Source organism: Brassica napus, unplaced genomic scaffold, assembly GCF_020379485.1.
Source record: "Brassica napus cultivar Da-Ae unplaced genomic scaffold, Da-Ae ScsIHWf_1896;HRSCAF=2540, whole genome shotgun sequence".
In the NCBI taxonomy this organism is placed as follows: Eukaryota; Viridiplantae; Streptophyta; class Magnoliopsida; order Brassicales; family Brassicaceae; genus Brassica; species Brassica napus.
Window position 1 is genome coordinate 42,238 of NW_026015311.1, and position 13,828 is coordinate 56,065.

General features: G+C 44.0%; 1 protein-coding gene across 1 annotated transcript; it reads left to right on the top strand.

Moving 5' to 3' along the window:
• Positions 1–6,234: 6,234 nt before the first annotated feature.
• LOC125599540 lies at positions 6,235–9,260 on the top strand. Its single transcript, XM_048772807.1, has 8 exons — positions 6,235–6,280; positions 6,398–6,407; positions 6,522–6,722; positions 6,790–6,922; positions 7,013–7,312; positions 7,399–7,635; positions 7,929–8,071; positions 9,251–9,260. The coding sequence occupies exons 1-8, from the start codon at positions 6,235–6,237 to the stop codon at positions 9,258–9,260; spliced, it is 1,080 nt and encodes a 359-aa protein (XP_048628764.1).
• The last annotated feature ends 4,568 nt before the right edge of the window (positions 9,261–13,828 follow it).

Below are 13,828 nucleotides of genomic sequence, written 5' to 3' on the forward strand. Positions count from 1 at the left end.
AAAATTCGAAGATAATACGAACAAATTGTCCGAACGCGACCACCAAAAACCTTACACCCCGATCGTCGATTGGCCCCGACAAACACGCCAGCCGTCTTAAACAAACGTAATTCGATCATTCTTTTGAACTTCAAAAACGTCCAACACAAGGACGAAAGCGCGCTACTAAAAAAATCCGAAATTTTGGTCCAGCGCTTCCAGTTAACTCTGAGAAGATGCTCGATTCGTACCATACAAGTCATATAAGCCGAGAACCTATCGCGGACTTTAAATCGGTACGAGTCAGGAAGAAATCGCAACAGGAAAAATGATAGCCGGCTAGTCACCGCACAAACCTTAACCGAAAGTAAACCTAGGTCTTGCCCTAAACCCAACGCTCTGGTCTCAAACATCTCAAGACATGATATCTAAAAGATACGAGATCCTAAAACCATGTCTCTCTGTTTGCATCTCGATGTTCCCGAAAATAGTAAAGATAGGTAATTTTTGATGAGAATCACGAACGAACTAACAGATCGAACGTCTAATCAGAATTAAATGCGAGACGACAACTCATATTTACTTCGACCCTATTCAGGAAAATTCGAAACGGAACATTCATCATATAAATAACCCCGTAAAACGGTAAGGGATTCAAAGCCACCAACGGCCAGTCCCGATAAACAATAAAAATGGCCAAAATAGGCCCATACAAATCTCTCGGCCACATTCAGCCACAGACATAAAATACAAAGACGAGCATCTTTCTTTCGATAACTACTCCACCTCTGATAATCCAAAGTCAAAGTCCCCGGACAACGAAGCACCGAGCGCATCCGCGGGACGATCCACTTCCTCGCCACCGTCAGGAAACCCGGTCGGAACCTCCTCGGTATCAGGGGAAACGGGGATGGAATCCCAGAACCCTTGAATCCGCTCATCGATCGAAGGGATGAGCGCCTCAGCGTGGGCACGTTCGTTCATGCCGCTCTTCATCAAGCTCATTTCCTCCTGGAACACATAGTCATCGGCTTGCGTCCTCCAAAGACTTTCGACTGAACCGCGGCACTCACGAAAATCACCCACCGAGGTAAAGGCGTTCTTGAGGTTCCCATACTCATCCTGGAATTGAGAGGCACGAGTCTTCATCACCTCGACGATTTCTCATTTGCCTTTCCTTTCCGCCTTACGGACAGCCCGCGCATGATCACGAGTAAGTTGCGCTTCTCGCTCCAACATCTCGCCTTGCACGCAAGCGAGATCTCGTTCCGCTTTCTCCGCTTTAAAACGATAGACCATTGCCTCCCTATGGCTCGCTTCAATGGCCGAGCCAAGCAAGTTGAGGCCCTGCGAAACCAGTTAACGCATTGTAAGCATAAAAGGATCCTAGGCGATCACAAATATTTACGAAAAAATCATACCCCATTGATGATTCGGGACCCTTCCGCGATGACTTTCGGCCTTGCCGACTCTTTCGCAGGTGGAGGAGCATCAAAACCCGGTGGCAGACCAGCAAAGAAATCATCGAAATCCGGAATAGGGACCTCGCTCGAGCCACTCCCATCGCCATAAGCAAGGTTCGGATCCCATCCTGGAAGCATAGAATCATCCATCAAAAATTCTATGTCGCCAAGGTCGATATCCTTTCCCTTCCAAGAGCTCGACTCTGGCATAGCTGCTGGAGCTACAACGGGATCCTGGTCGTCAGGTTCGGATTCGCTTCCCGCGTCCGTAACCGAGGCAGGACCAGGATGCACGAACCTCAGTGCCTTCCGAATCCTCTTCGGCGTAAAGGAAGTCCAAAAGAAGGGACCATTCCTAAGAAGATCCCTCACCACAATGATGTCCTCGGGGAACGGAGCAAGAGGATTGATGAAAGGATGATTGTTCGGTAACCTCCAGAACAGTGGAATGCAACTCTCTTCGACAGACGCAGCGTCTATTTCACTACAAGAAAGAAAGTCTTTTCTGACCGAGCTTCCGACCAATATTTTTTTGGTCGGAAATTTCCGACAGATTTCCAACAGAAATCTGATATGGTCAGAACTTTCCGACGGCTACAAAGTCGACAGTAAACGGTCAGAAATTTCCGACCGTTTTCCGACGAAAATAATTTAAAATATTATCCGTCCGAAATCTGTCGAAAATCTATCGGAAATGTCCGACCGAACGTAGTCGTCGGATATCGGTCAGAAATTTCCAACGTTTTTATAGCCTTTGGAAATCGGTCAGAAACGGTCAAAAGTGGTCAGAAATGTTTCTTTAAATATCACGACGCCGGTCCTGGCTCATTCACAGATTCATCTCTAAAAAACAATTCTCTACAATACAAAATGTCTTCCTCAAATCTTAATGAATATTTTAGGTCTTGGATGGATCACAATCATCAAGATCCATCTACTGGACTTTTGATAGAAGAATTTGCGGAAGGTCTTCAACAATTCATGTCATTTGCGTCAAACCAGCCGAGGACTTTGGAAACGGGTAAGATGTACTGTCCTTGTCCAATTTGTCAAAATCGTAGATTTGGTACAGTTAGTGGTGTATGGAAGCACTTATATAGTAGAGGATTTATGGCGGGTTATAAAGTTTGGTATTCGCATGGTGAAACTGATTCTATGGTGAATTTCGGTAGTGCTAGTGAAGAAAATAACATGGGGGGGGGGGGGGGGTTAGGAGAACAACAAGGTGGCTTAGATGAACATATAGGAACTGTTCAAATGGTTAAAGATAGGTATAGAGTAGAGGAACCAAACTTTGAAGCGCAGAAATTTTATGATATGTTAGATGCAGCAAAACAACCGTTATATGATGGTTGTAGAGATGGTATTTCACCTCTTTCAGCTGCAACAAGGATGATGTTTATTAAAACAGATTATAACTTAAGCGAAGATTGTGTTGATGCGATAGCTGGTTTTGTGAAAGATATATTGCCGTAAGATAACCTTTCACCAGCTACCTATTATGAGATACAAAACTTAGTTTCAGGGTTGGGTTTGCCCTATCAAATGATAGATGTTTGCATCGACAACTGTATGCTATACTGAAGAAGGGATGTTGATCGTACTAGTTGTCGATTTTGTCATAAACCACGGTTTCAAAAAACAAGTCGAAAGACTAAAATCCCGTATAAGAGAATGTGGTACTTGCCAATAACAGACCGACTAAAGAGGTTATACCAATCCAAACATACCGCCGATGCTATGAGATGGCATGGTGAACACAACAGCAACGGAGAAATTGTTCATCCATCAGATGCAACATTTTCAGTCAGTGTATCCTAGTTTTGCATATGAGAGAAGAAATGTTTACCTTGGATTAAGTACGGATGGATTCAACCCGTTCGGAAGCCATGGGAGACAATATTCTCTTTGGCCAGTTATTGTAACACCATACAATTTACCTCCATCATTGTGCATGAAACGAGAGTTTCTCTTTCTCACAATTCTAGTTCCTGGTCCTGCACATCCTAAAAGATCCCTTGATGTCTATTTGCAACCATTGATTCATGAGTTGAAAATGCTATGGGCCGAAGGAGTTGAAGTGTATGATATATCTGCTAGGCATAATTTTATAATGCGTGCAGTGCTTATGTGGACCATAAGTGACTTTCCCGCATACGGAATGTTATCTGGATGGACAACACATGGAAGATTAGCGTGTCCCTACTGTCAAGATAACACAGATGCGTTTCAACTGAAGAATGGAAGGAAGACATGTTGGTTTGATTGTCATAGACGATATCTACCCCATGACCATCCGTATCGAAAAAGCACCACTTTGTTTACTAAGAACAAAAAGGTGTTTGATGGTCCGCCACCAGAAATAGATGGAAAATCTATCCTGACTCAACTCAGAGATTTTGGTGTGGAATCGACAGCTAAATGTGGGGGAAATGGGCATGATCCAGTTTATGGAAATGGCGAACATCACAACTGGCACAAGAAAAGTATTTTTTGGAAGTTGCCGTATTGGGAGAACCATCTACTTAGGCATAATTTAGATGTGATGCATATAGAGAAGAATATATTTGACAACATCATGAATACCATTCTCAATGTCAAGGGAAAGACGAAAGACAACCTGAAGTCCAGATTAGACTTGCCAGATATATGTGCCCGGGAATCTCTTCACGTGGATGGGAGAGGAAGACTTCCAATGCCTATTTATCGGTTAGATGCAGCTGCAAAGCAAGAGTTCTTCGACTGGATTATAGATAGCGTCAAATTCCCAGAAGGATCTGCGTCAAATCTAAGGAACTGTGTTAATCGCGAAGAAGGAAAGTTTTCTGGTTTGAAAAGTCATGATTGTCATGTCATGATGCAGCGTCTTCTCCCATTTTGCTTCGCTGGTCTTCTTCAAAAACATGTACATGAAGCAATAGCAGGTAAACTTAGTATTTAATAACTTCTTCACCTGTTACATAGTATCTTTTCATATCTAACATAATTTTTTCTTCCAAAACATGTACATGAACAGTTTATCCCGTCAAGGTGCCTACCATATTTTCCCAAATTGGTCGATTAAGTGGAAAAGGAAAAAGTAGAAGACTCACCGAACAAGAGCACATGCACTTACATAAGTACATTTTAGCAAACTGCGAAGAAGTAATGACATACGAAAGGTAGTTATGTTTTAGTATGATATATTAAGAATCCTATTTTGTAAATAAATTTGTAACTAATTATGATTTCAATGGCAGGATTTACATGGAGCAAATAAGGGGTGCATATGCTTTCTGCACTAAAAGAAAACGAGTTTGTAAATTGGCTAAAATTCTATGTAAGTTTTTCAAATCTATTCTCTATTACTTCTGAATTTTTGATCTTTTGTACATGGTGCATTACTTAAATTTGTGACTACTATGCAGGTAAGGTTTCTCTTGTCTAGAGGAGATCCTATTCAGCCATGGTTAGAGGAGTTGGCCCTTGGTCCCAAATTTGTTGCTGTGTCGTACCCGATGTGTTGCACGCGTGGATATGCTTTTAAGATTTTCAGCGAAAACACTACGCAGCCAACTATAAATCATGGTATATCTGCTAGATCTGGCGAAGTCATCTACTATGGTATTTTGCGTGAGATATTGGAGATTCAATATCCGGGGATCCTTAATTTGAGGTGTGTTGCCTTCTTTGCTGATTGGTACAACCCGATCGTTGGATATGGTGTACGAATTGACGAGTTTGGAGTAACATCAGTTCATTCCAGAAGAAATCTTGCAAACTATGATCCGTTCATTCTGGCTTCACAAGCTGATCAAGTAACTTATATTCGGTATCCTCATGTGAGGAATAAACAAGACCCTTGGGTCACCGTGACCCATATAACTCCACAGGGGAAATTGGAAGGAGTTTCGGATACGGCTGCGATGCAACAATCCTCGAGCAGTGCCATAGGTGATCTTCATGTTGATGGAAGCGAAATCGATCTTGTTGTTGATTTTACTGGTGTAGGTGACAACGAAGTATTCTCAGATTCGGAGTCGGAGAAAGGAGAATTCAACGAAGACTCGGTTTCTTCAGAATATTCATCTAATTCGGATTAATTAAAACTTTTATAAGTTAGAAAGATATTATATATTTTGTAATGTTTAAGAGAAAATATTTTTTAGTAAGTCTGAGTACTTTTTAGAAATTTTTTCATATGTTTTATTTTATTTTAATGAATGTTTCAAAGCGGATTTTTTTTTTAAAAACAAAATCTTCAATATTTTTTAAAAACTTTTATAAGTTAGAAAGATATTATATATTTTGTAATATTTAAGAGAAAAATTTTTTTAGTAAGTTTGAGTACTTTTAAATAAAATATTTTTCATATGTTTTATTTTATTTTAATGAATGATTCAAAGCGGATTTTTTTTTAAAAAAAAAATATTCAATTTCCGACGGATTTCTGACTGGCTTCGGTCGGAATGTTCTGACCGATTTCCAACCATTATGGCGGTCGGAAAGCGTTATATATAAATCCAGAAATGCATTAACCCTAATCCGTATCCTCCCCCTCTCGACGAAATCGCCTCCTTGTTTCATCCCTGTCGATCTCCCCCTCCATTCTGCGTCGCTCTCCCCCGCCGTTCTCCGTCGCTCTCCCCCGCCGTTCTCCGTCGCTCTCCCCTGCCGTTCTCCATCGATCTCGCCGTCCCTTCATTCCCATCTCTCTCCCTCTCTCTCTCTCGAAAATCTCAGCCGAAAGATGTAAGTTTTATGAGTTTCGTTTGTTTAGTTTAGGTTTTAGGGCAAATGATTTCTCGTTATGATGTTGATAGCTTCTTGTCCTGCTTCGTCTGAATGCTTGATTATCGGTTTTGATTATGGAAAAAATTCCCGTCTATGATTTTGATAGATTCTTGGTCTGCTTCGTGTGAATGAATCATCGGTTTTGATTTTGTCAAATGATTTTTTGTGTATGATGTTGATAGCTTCTTATAGGTTGTGGGAATTAAAACTCTAAAAGTACATAGATTTTGATCGGTTATGTTGTTAACTCTCTGTCAAAAACATTTCATTTCTTGTTCTAAGTGTTAATTTTTTTTTTAACTCGAGGTCTTATGCGGATTTTCTCGCCGGTTCTTTTCCATCTTCCTCATCTGCTGGTCTGGGTTCCCCGGCTGCACAAGGAACAAGTGTCCCTCAGCCACAGCCAGCATCAATCATCGAGGATAGGTTACTGAACGAGTTGGTTGTGGCACCAGGACGAGAGTTGCTTCCTAAGCTGAGCCCAAATGGAGAACCAAATACTAGCTGGTAAATTTTTAACTCTTAATCTAATCATTTCTAATTTGCTATGTGCTTATGTATTCATTGTTTATAGGTTTAGGCGAAGAAATCGCAATGCAATTTGCAAGTCGATTTTGAAATGCTTTCACAGTCTCCTTGAGTTGCCTTATCCGACGTATGCACATGTTCCATTAGAAATTCAGATGATGTGGCTCCGTTCATTTGCGGTAATGTCTTTTTGTAATGTAAATGTCCGCTTGGTTACAGATTAATTTCCACTTATGCATATGTTTGTTGTGTTTGCATGTTCATTGCAGCAAGATTGGAACTGGGACCCTGCTTTCACCAATGATGTGCGGACAGCCTTTAATTTGCATGCTAGAAAGCAGTACACGAGCAACGTGACTGAGTGGAAGAAAAAGTGGAGGCTGAAGAAGGATAAACCCATATGTCTGAATCAAGATGTGTGGGACGGGTTTAAAGCCTATTGGCAGCTCGATGCTACTGCACATATTGCAGCTACCAATTCTGTTAATAGAAGAAGCAAGCGTGGTGGAAAAGGTGAAGCAGTACACAATGGTGGTGTTAAGACACGAGAGGAACGTGAGATAGAAATGGTAAGCGGTATATTTTTTTCAACTTTTTTAATTTCATCATATACATTGAACTGATACTCTTATATCATTTGTGTGTTTATTGGAAGACTGCTGAAAGGGGTGGTGTGCCACCAGATTGGTTAGAATTGATGAGGGATATGCACACCAATAAACAAACCGGTGAGGTGAAAGATCCTGTTGTGAGAGAGCTGTTGGCAACTCTGAGTAAGCTGAAGGAGGACAAAGAAGCACAACTTCAGCAGTCTCATCAGTTGTCTGCGAATGATGGATCTACAGCTTCTAACATGCTGTCCCGCGAAGAGATCAACCAACTGGTTCTCGAGGTATGTCTACTTTATGTGGTCAGTTTTTTTTTTTCTCCAGCCTATAACTTAGAATTTTAGGATTCGTTCTCAAGCTCCTAATATAGGTTTGGTTTCACTTCAGTAGAACTGTCAGTTTGAATTCAGTTAAAGGTTGTGTGACTTTTATATATAGCAAAACAGAAACCGAGTCAGTTTATTTCTTCTTCAGTTAGATGTTGGATCGGTTACTTTAAATCCAGCTGCTTGAATATTAACATGTTATATTTATAGTTCTTATAAAATTTTAAAATCTTTCTACTCTTCTTTTGTAGAATGTTCCTATTAAGAAGGGTCGTCTGTATGGTATCGGTCGTACCTCTGAAGCTATCTCAACCTCATCATCTCAGCTCTCTATTTCTTCGTCGAGTATTGTTCAGGACATGGAGCGGATGAAGACGGAGCTTGATGAAGAGCGGTCATGTCATGTCCCCGATCCTAGATAGGATCGCCCGGACGGGCCATGGTGCGGGGAGACGCACCAGTCAGGTCATTAGACCTTGAGACAAGCCTATCATGGCCCTGAATGAAGGTTAAGGGCATCAGTCAGCTGAGGCTTAACCAGGATACGATGGAAACAAGGGTAAAGGAGTTGAGTGAGTGTTTAGGCAGCTGGACGAGTGTTGGTTTGAGTTCAATCAGCTCGGTTCAGCTGGTATTCAGTTCACCATGATCTGTTCAGCTCACAGGAGCTGGTGGACTAGCTCACTCTTCTGGAAACAGCTGGAGGTCAGCTCAATCCGGTGAACGGTGCGTTCTGGTTCGGATCAGTGTGGACGAGTCCGGAACGGTTACTGGGCGAGCCGATGGTCCGGGTGCAGGACGGTTCGACCAAATTGGTCTTACGCTTGGGACAGGGAGTGGGCAAGCTTCCAGAGTGTGAGCTGAGGCTCAGTGATCGATTTGTCAAAGGAAGAAAAGGGGAGAAACCGCCAATGGGCGGTTATGGGACGGTTTTGGGAACCGCCAAACAAATTGGTCTTAGGCTTGGGACAGGGAGTGGGCAAGCTTCTAGATTGGATCCGACCATGCAATGTGAACTGATTCTTGTTTTGTAATCTAACCTTGTGATTGTGTGTTTGTTTGTATTGGATCCAGGACCAGAAATGGACCGTGGTAAGGGAAAAGCACCATGAGGACCGCAGCCATGGGAAGATGTGTGGTGATTGGGTTGATTCTGAAAATTGTGTAATTATTGTAGCCTAGTGTGCAACTTGTGAACTTATGCGATTCTAGTGTGTGATTTATTTATTAGGATGATGAATGATGTATGAACCTTGGTTATTATGTATGAAATATCTATTTGCCCTAGTCGATGTTGGATTGTTTAAGTGTGAATGTTGGAACCTCGAAACTCTGAAAAAGACTTAGAATTATTTAACACTTGAACTTGAATATGTAAATGAAACTGGTTGCATTGTTTGGTGAGGCCGCGGTCTGGTTGGATTGGGGAATCCAGGATCGGATCTTACAAGTTGGTATCAGAGCCTTCTTGATTCTAGGATTTGTTGGGTTATTGGTTCACCACACACTTGGGTGTTTGGACTCATGGTGAGATTGTTGGGTTCTATGTAATCTTTTGTACTGATTAACTTAGGAGTGATTGAGGTTGTGTGTTCAGTTGTGGACTAACCTTTTGTTTTTGTTTGTAACTCCTAAGGGTACAAGAAGGTATAAATCTCGGAAAGGAAAGGAGGCAACTGGAGCGTCTGGAGCAGTGGGGCAGGATGGTGCTGAACAGACCGGAGTGTTACCAGCTGGAACCATTTCAACCACAGTGCTACCCGCTCTGGTGGAGCAGGTGGACAATGCAACCGGACTTCCAGTGGGTCCAACTCTTCCTACTGAGGTTAATGAAACTAATGTGGACGAGCAGCAAGAGCAAGTCCATGGAGACGATACTGGGTCGTCCAACGTTGGTGCTGGGAGTGGCCAGAATGTTGATGCAAACAATATTCGGGTCACTGGTGCCGAGGAGGTCATTGAGCCGACCATAAGGGGCTTGGTGGAGGCTATGCAGATCATGGGAGCTCAGATAGCCTCCTTGACACATGCGTTCACACCATTGGTGAACTCGTCCGTGGGACAGGCTAATCCCCCGGTTTGGGTTGCTGCTGGAGTGGCTGATGTTGGTGCTAGCCGTGTGGCTGAGGTGATTGAGATAGACCCACCGGTCAGGCCAGTGCATGGTATGGACTACCTGAAGGTGCTGGAGCATATCTCCAAGTTGGGAACCAAACACTTTGCTGGAAGTGTTGATCCTATGGAGGCGGACGAGTGGAGAACCAGGTTGGTTCGAAACTTCAAGTCCACACGATGTCCTGAGGATTACCAGAAGGACATAGCAGTACACTTCCTGGAGGGAGATGCACATAATTGGTGGTTAGCTTTGGACAAGCGTACCAATGGTACCATTGAGCACATTGCTGACTTTGAGGTTGAGTTCAACCATAAGTACTTTCCTGCTGAGGCGTGGGATCGTTTGGAGTCCAAGTTCCTGGACTTGACTCAGGGACGGAGGACTGTTCGTGAGTATGAAGAAGAGTTCAACCGACTCAGGAGGTATGTGGGAAGAGAACTGGAGGATGAGAAGGTTCAAGTCCGAAGGTTCATCCGAGGCCTAAGGGTGGAACTTCGAACCTACTGTTCTGTTTGTAAGTTCCACACGGTTTCTGAGTTGGTTGAGAGGATGGCCTTGCTGGAGACCAACCTCACCGAGGAGGGTAAGCAGAAGCTGAAGAGTTTGGTGGTATCCTCGGGTCAGAGTGGTGACAAGAAGAGGAAGAGGGACTCGACCGAGGAGGGTAAAACCTCAAGTGGTAGGTCAGAGTGCCCTAAGTGTGGTCGATACCACGGTGGAGAGTGCTGGAAGGCCATGGGTGCCTGTACTCGATGTGGTAAGATGGATCACTCAGCCAAGGATTGTCCAAGCCCGTTGGGTGAGTCCAGGACCTGTCACCACTGCGGCCAGAAGGGCCACTACCGCAGGGATTGCCCTAAGTTGCAAGGCAACCAAAGTAAGGGACGTGGAGAGGCTAGCAGGCCAGTCCAGGGACGAGGCCAGACCTCAACACCTCGTGTGTATGAGCTATCCAAGGATGTGGATGGGACTCAGCCTTTCCAAGCGATCACTGGTAACATTCTAGACTACTACTTTGACAATTCCAGTAGAATTGCATGGTATGGAACCTAGGATGGATAGATATACTTTGATGGGTCTTGTGTAGGGACCTTAAGTATTGGTGGTGTGGAAACACACACATTATTTGATACTGGAGCTACACATAGTTTTGTGAGTCCAAGTATGATAGGAAAAGGTTTGTTCCAGTATGGAACATGGGATGGTCCTGAACGAGTGAGTGCGGCCGGAGGGCAAGTTATGAACTCACTCGGTCTGGTTAAGGACATCCCTGTGGTGATCTTGGATAGGCCGATGCCTATAGATCTGATTGTTGTCCCCCTCAAGCATCATGAAGTTATCTTGGGCATGGACTGGTTGGGAAAGTATCGGGTAACTCTAGATTGTCACCGGGGAAGGGTGCAACTTGAGAACGAGTTTGGACCCCCGATTAAGTACCAAGGAATCAAACCAACCTCTTGTAGTTTGGTGGTTTCAGCAGTCCAAGTAGAACGGATGCTTGGAAATGGTTGTGAGGCCTTTTTGGCTACCATTTACATTGATGAGGTTGTAGGGGCCTGTGACCCAGAGGGTATACCGTTGGTTCGGGAATTTCAGGATGTGTTTGGGGCACTACAGGGCATTCCCCCTGATAGGGCTGACCCATTCATCATTGAATTGGAACCTGGAACGGCCCCATTATCAAAAAGTCCATATAGAATGGCACCAGCTGAGATGGCAGAGCTGAAGAAGCAACTTGAGGAGTTGCTTGAGAAGGGTTCATACGCCCTAGTGTATCACCTTGGGGAGCACCAGTCCTATTTGTTAAGAAAAAGGATGGTAGCTTTAGGTTGTGCATTGATTATAGGGGTTTGAACAGGGTGACTGTGAAAAACAAGTACCCTTTACCCATGATTGATGAGTTGTTGGATCAACTCCGTGGAGCCAAGTGGTTCTCCAAGATTGACTTGGCCTCTGGGTATCATCAGATCCCCATTGAACCAGATGATGTGAGGAAGACAGCGTTCCGAACTAGGTATGGCCACTATGAGTTTGTGGTTATGCCGTTCGGACTGACCAATGCACCTGCTGCATTCATGAAGATGATGAACGACATCTTCAGGGAATACTTGGACGAGTTTGTGATCATCTTCATTGATGATATACTCGTGTATTCCAAGACAAAGGAGGACCATGAAAGACACCTTAGGGCGGTGTTGGGCCGCCTGAGAGAACAGAAGCTCTTTGCTAAGCTAAGCAAGTGTAGTTTCTGGCAGAAGAGCATTGGGTTCCTTGGACATGTGGTGTCTGATAAAGGAGTCTCAGTGGATCAAGATAAGATCAAATGTATCCAGGAATGGCCACAGCCAAAGAATGCTACGGAAGTTAGAAGCTTCTTAGGGTTGGCTGGTTATTACAGGAAATATGTCAAGGGGTTCTCGAGCATAGCTCAACCTATGACTAAGCTGACAGGCAAGGACGTGAGGTTCACATGGTCTGAGGAGTGTGCGAAAAGTTTTGCAGCACTCAAGAACATGTTGACTAATGCACCTGTCCTGGTGTTGCCTGAGGCTGATCAGCCTAATGTGGTGTATACGGATGCATCCATAACCGGTCTTGGTTGTGTTTTGACACAACATGGGAAGGTGATAGCCTATGCTTCCCGACAGTTAAGGAAGCATGAGGGTAACTATCCGACCCATGATTTGGAGATGGCTGCAGTAGTATTTGCATTAAAGATATGGAGATCATATCTTTATGGTGCCAGGGTGCAAATACTCACAGACCATAATAGCTTGAAGTACATATTCACTCAGCCTGAGTTAAACTTAAGGCAGAGGAGGTGGATGGAGTTTGTTGCAGATTATGATCTGGACATAGCTTATCATCCTGGGAAAGCTAACCTAGTGGCTGATGCTTTGAGCCGCAGAAGGGCTGAAGTGTCATCTGAGAGGGAGGCGGATGAACTGGAAGGGATGATCAGGTCCTTGAACCTCAACACCTTGGTTGGTTCAGATGAGCCATTGGGGTTGGAGGCAGTGAACCAGGCCGATCTCCTGACCAGGATCAGGCAAGCACAGGGCCTGGATGAGAATCTAAAGAAGGTAGCCGCCAATGACAAGACCGAGTACCAGACAACTGACAATGGTACCATCTTGGTCAATGGGAGGGTCAGTGTTCCTAATGATAAGGAACTCAAAGAAGAGATTATGAGACAGGCTCATAAGTCTAAGTTTTCAGTTCATCCTGGACTGAACAAGATGTATAGGGATCTGAAAAGGTACTACCATTGGGTGAGGATGAAATCTGATGTTGCAGAGTGGGTGGCTAAGTGTCCCACTTGTCAACTGGTGAAGGCAGAACATCAGGTTCCCAGTGGTCTACTTCAGAACCTACCCATACCAGAATGGAAATGGGATCACATCACAATGGATTTTATGACTGGGTTTCCCACGACCAGGAATAAGAAAGATGCAGTATGGGTTGTGGTTGATCGGCTGACCAAGTCGGATCATTTCCTGCCTATCAACAAAGGGGATGGGGTCGACCGGATTGTGCAAGTGTACCTAGACGAGGTAGTGAGGTTGCATGGTGTTCCAGCAAGCATTGTCTCGGACAGGGATCCAAGATTTACATCTTATTTCTGGCAGGCTTTCCAAAAGGCCTTGGGAACCAGAGTGAATATGAGCGTGTGTGTTAGAATGGGGAGAGTCTTGGGAAAAACACTTACCCTTAGTGGAGTTTGCTTACAACAACAGCTTCCATACAAGCATTGGTATGTCGCCATATGAGGCTTTGTATGGTAGGCCGTGCAGGACACCCCTATGCTGGACCCAAGTGGGGGAGCGTAGCATGTTGGGTCCTGAGATTGTAGAACAGACCACTGAGAAGATCAGGATGGTCAAAGAGAAGATGAAAGAGGCGCAAGACCGCCAAAAGAGCTATGCAGACAAGCGTAGGAAACATCTTGAGTTTGAGGTCAATGACCTGGTGTATCTCAAGATGATTACCTTTAAGGGTAGGACCAGGGTTTCTGGACAAAAGAAACTGGATCCT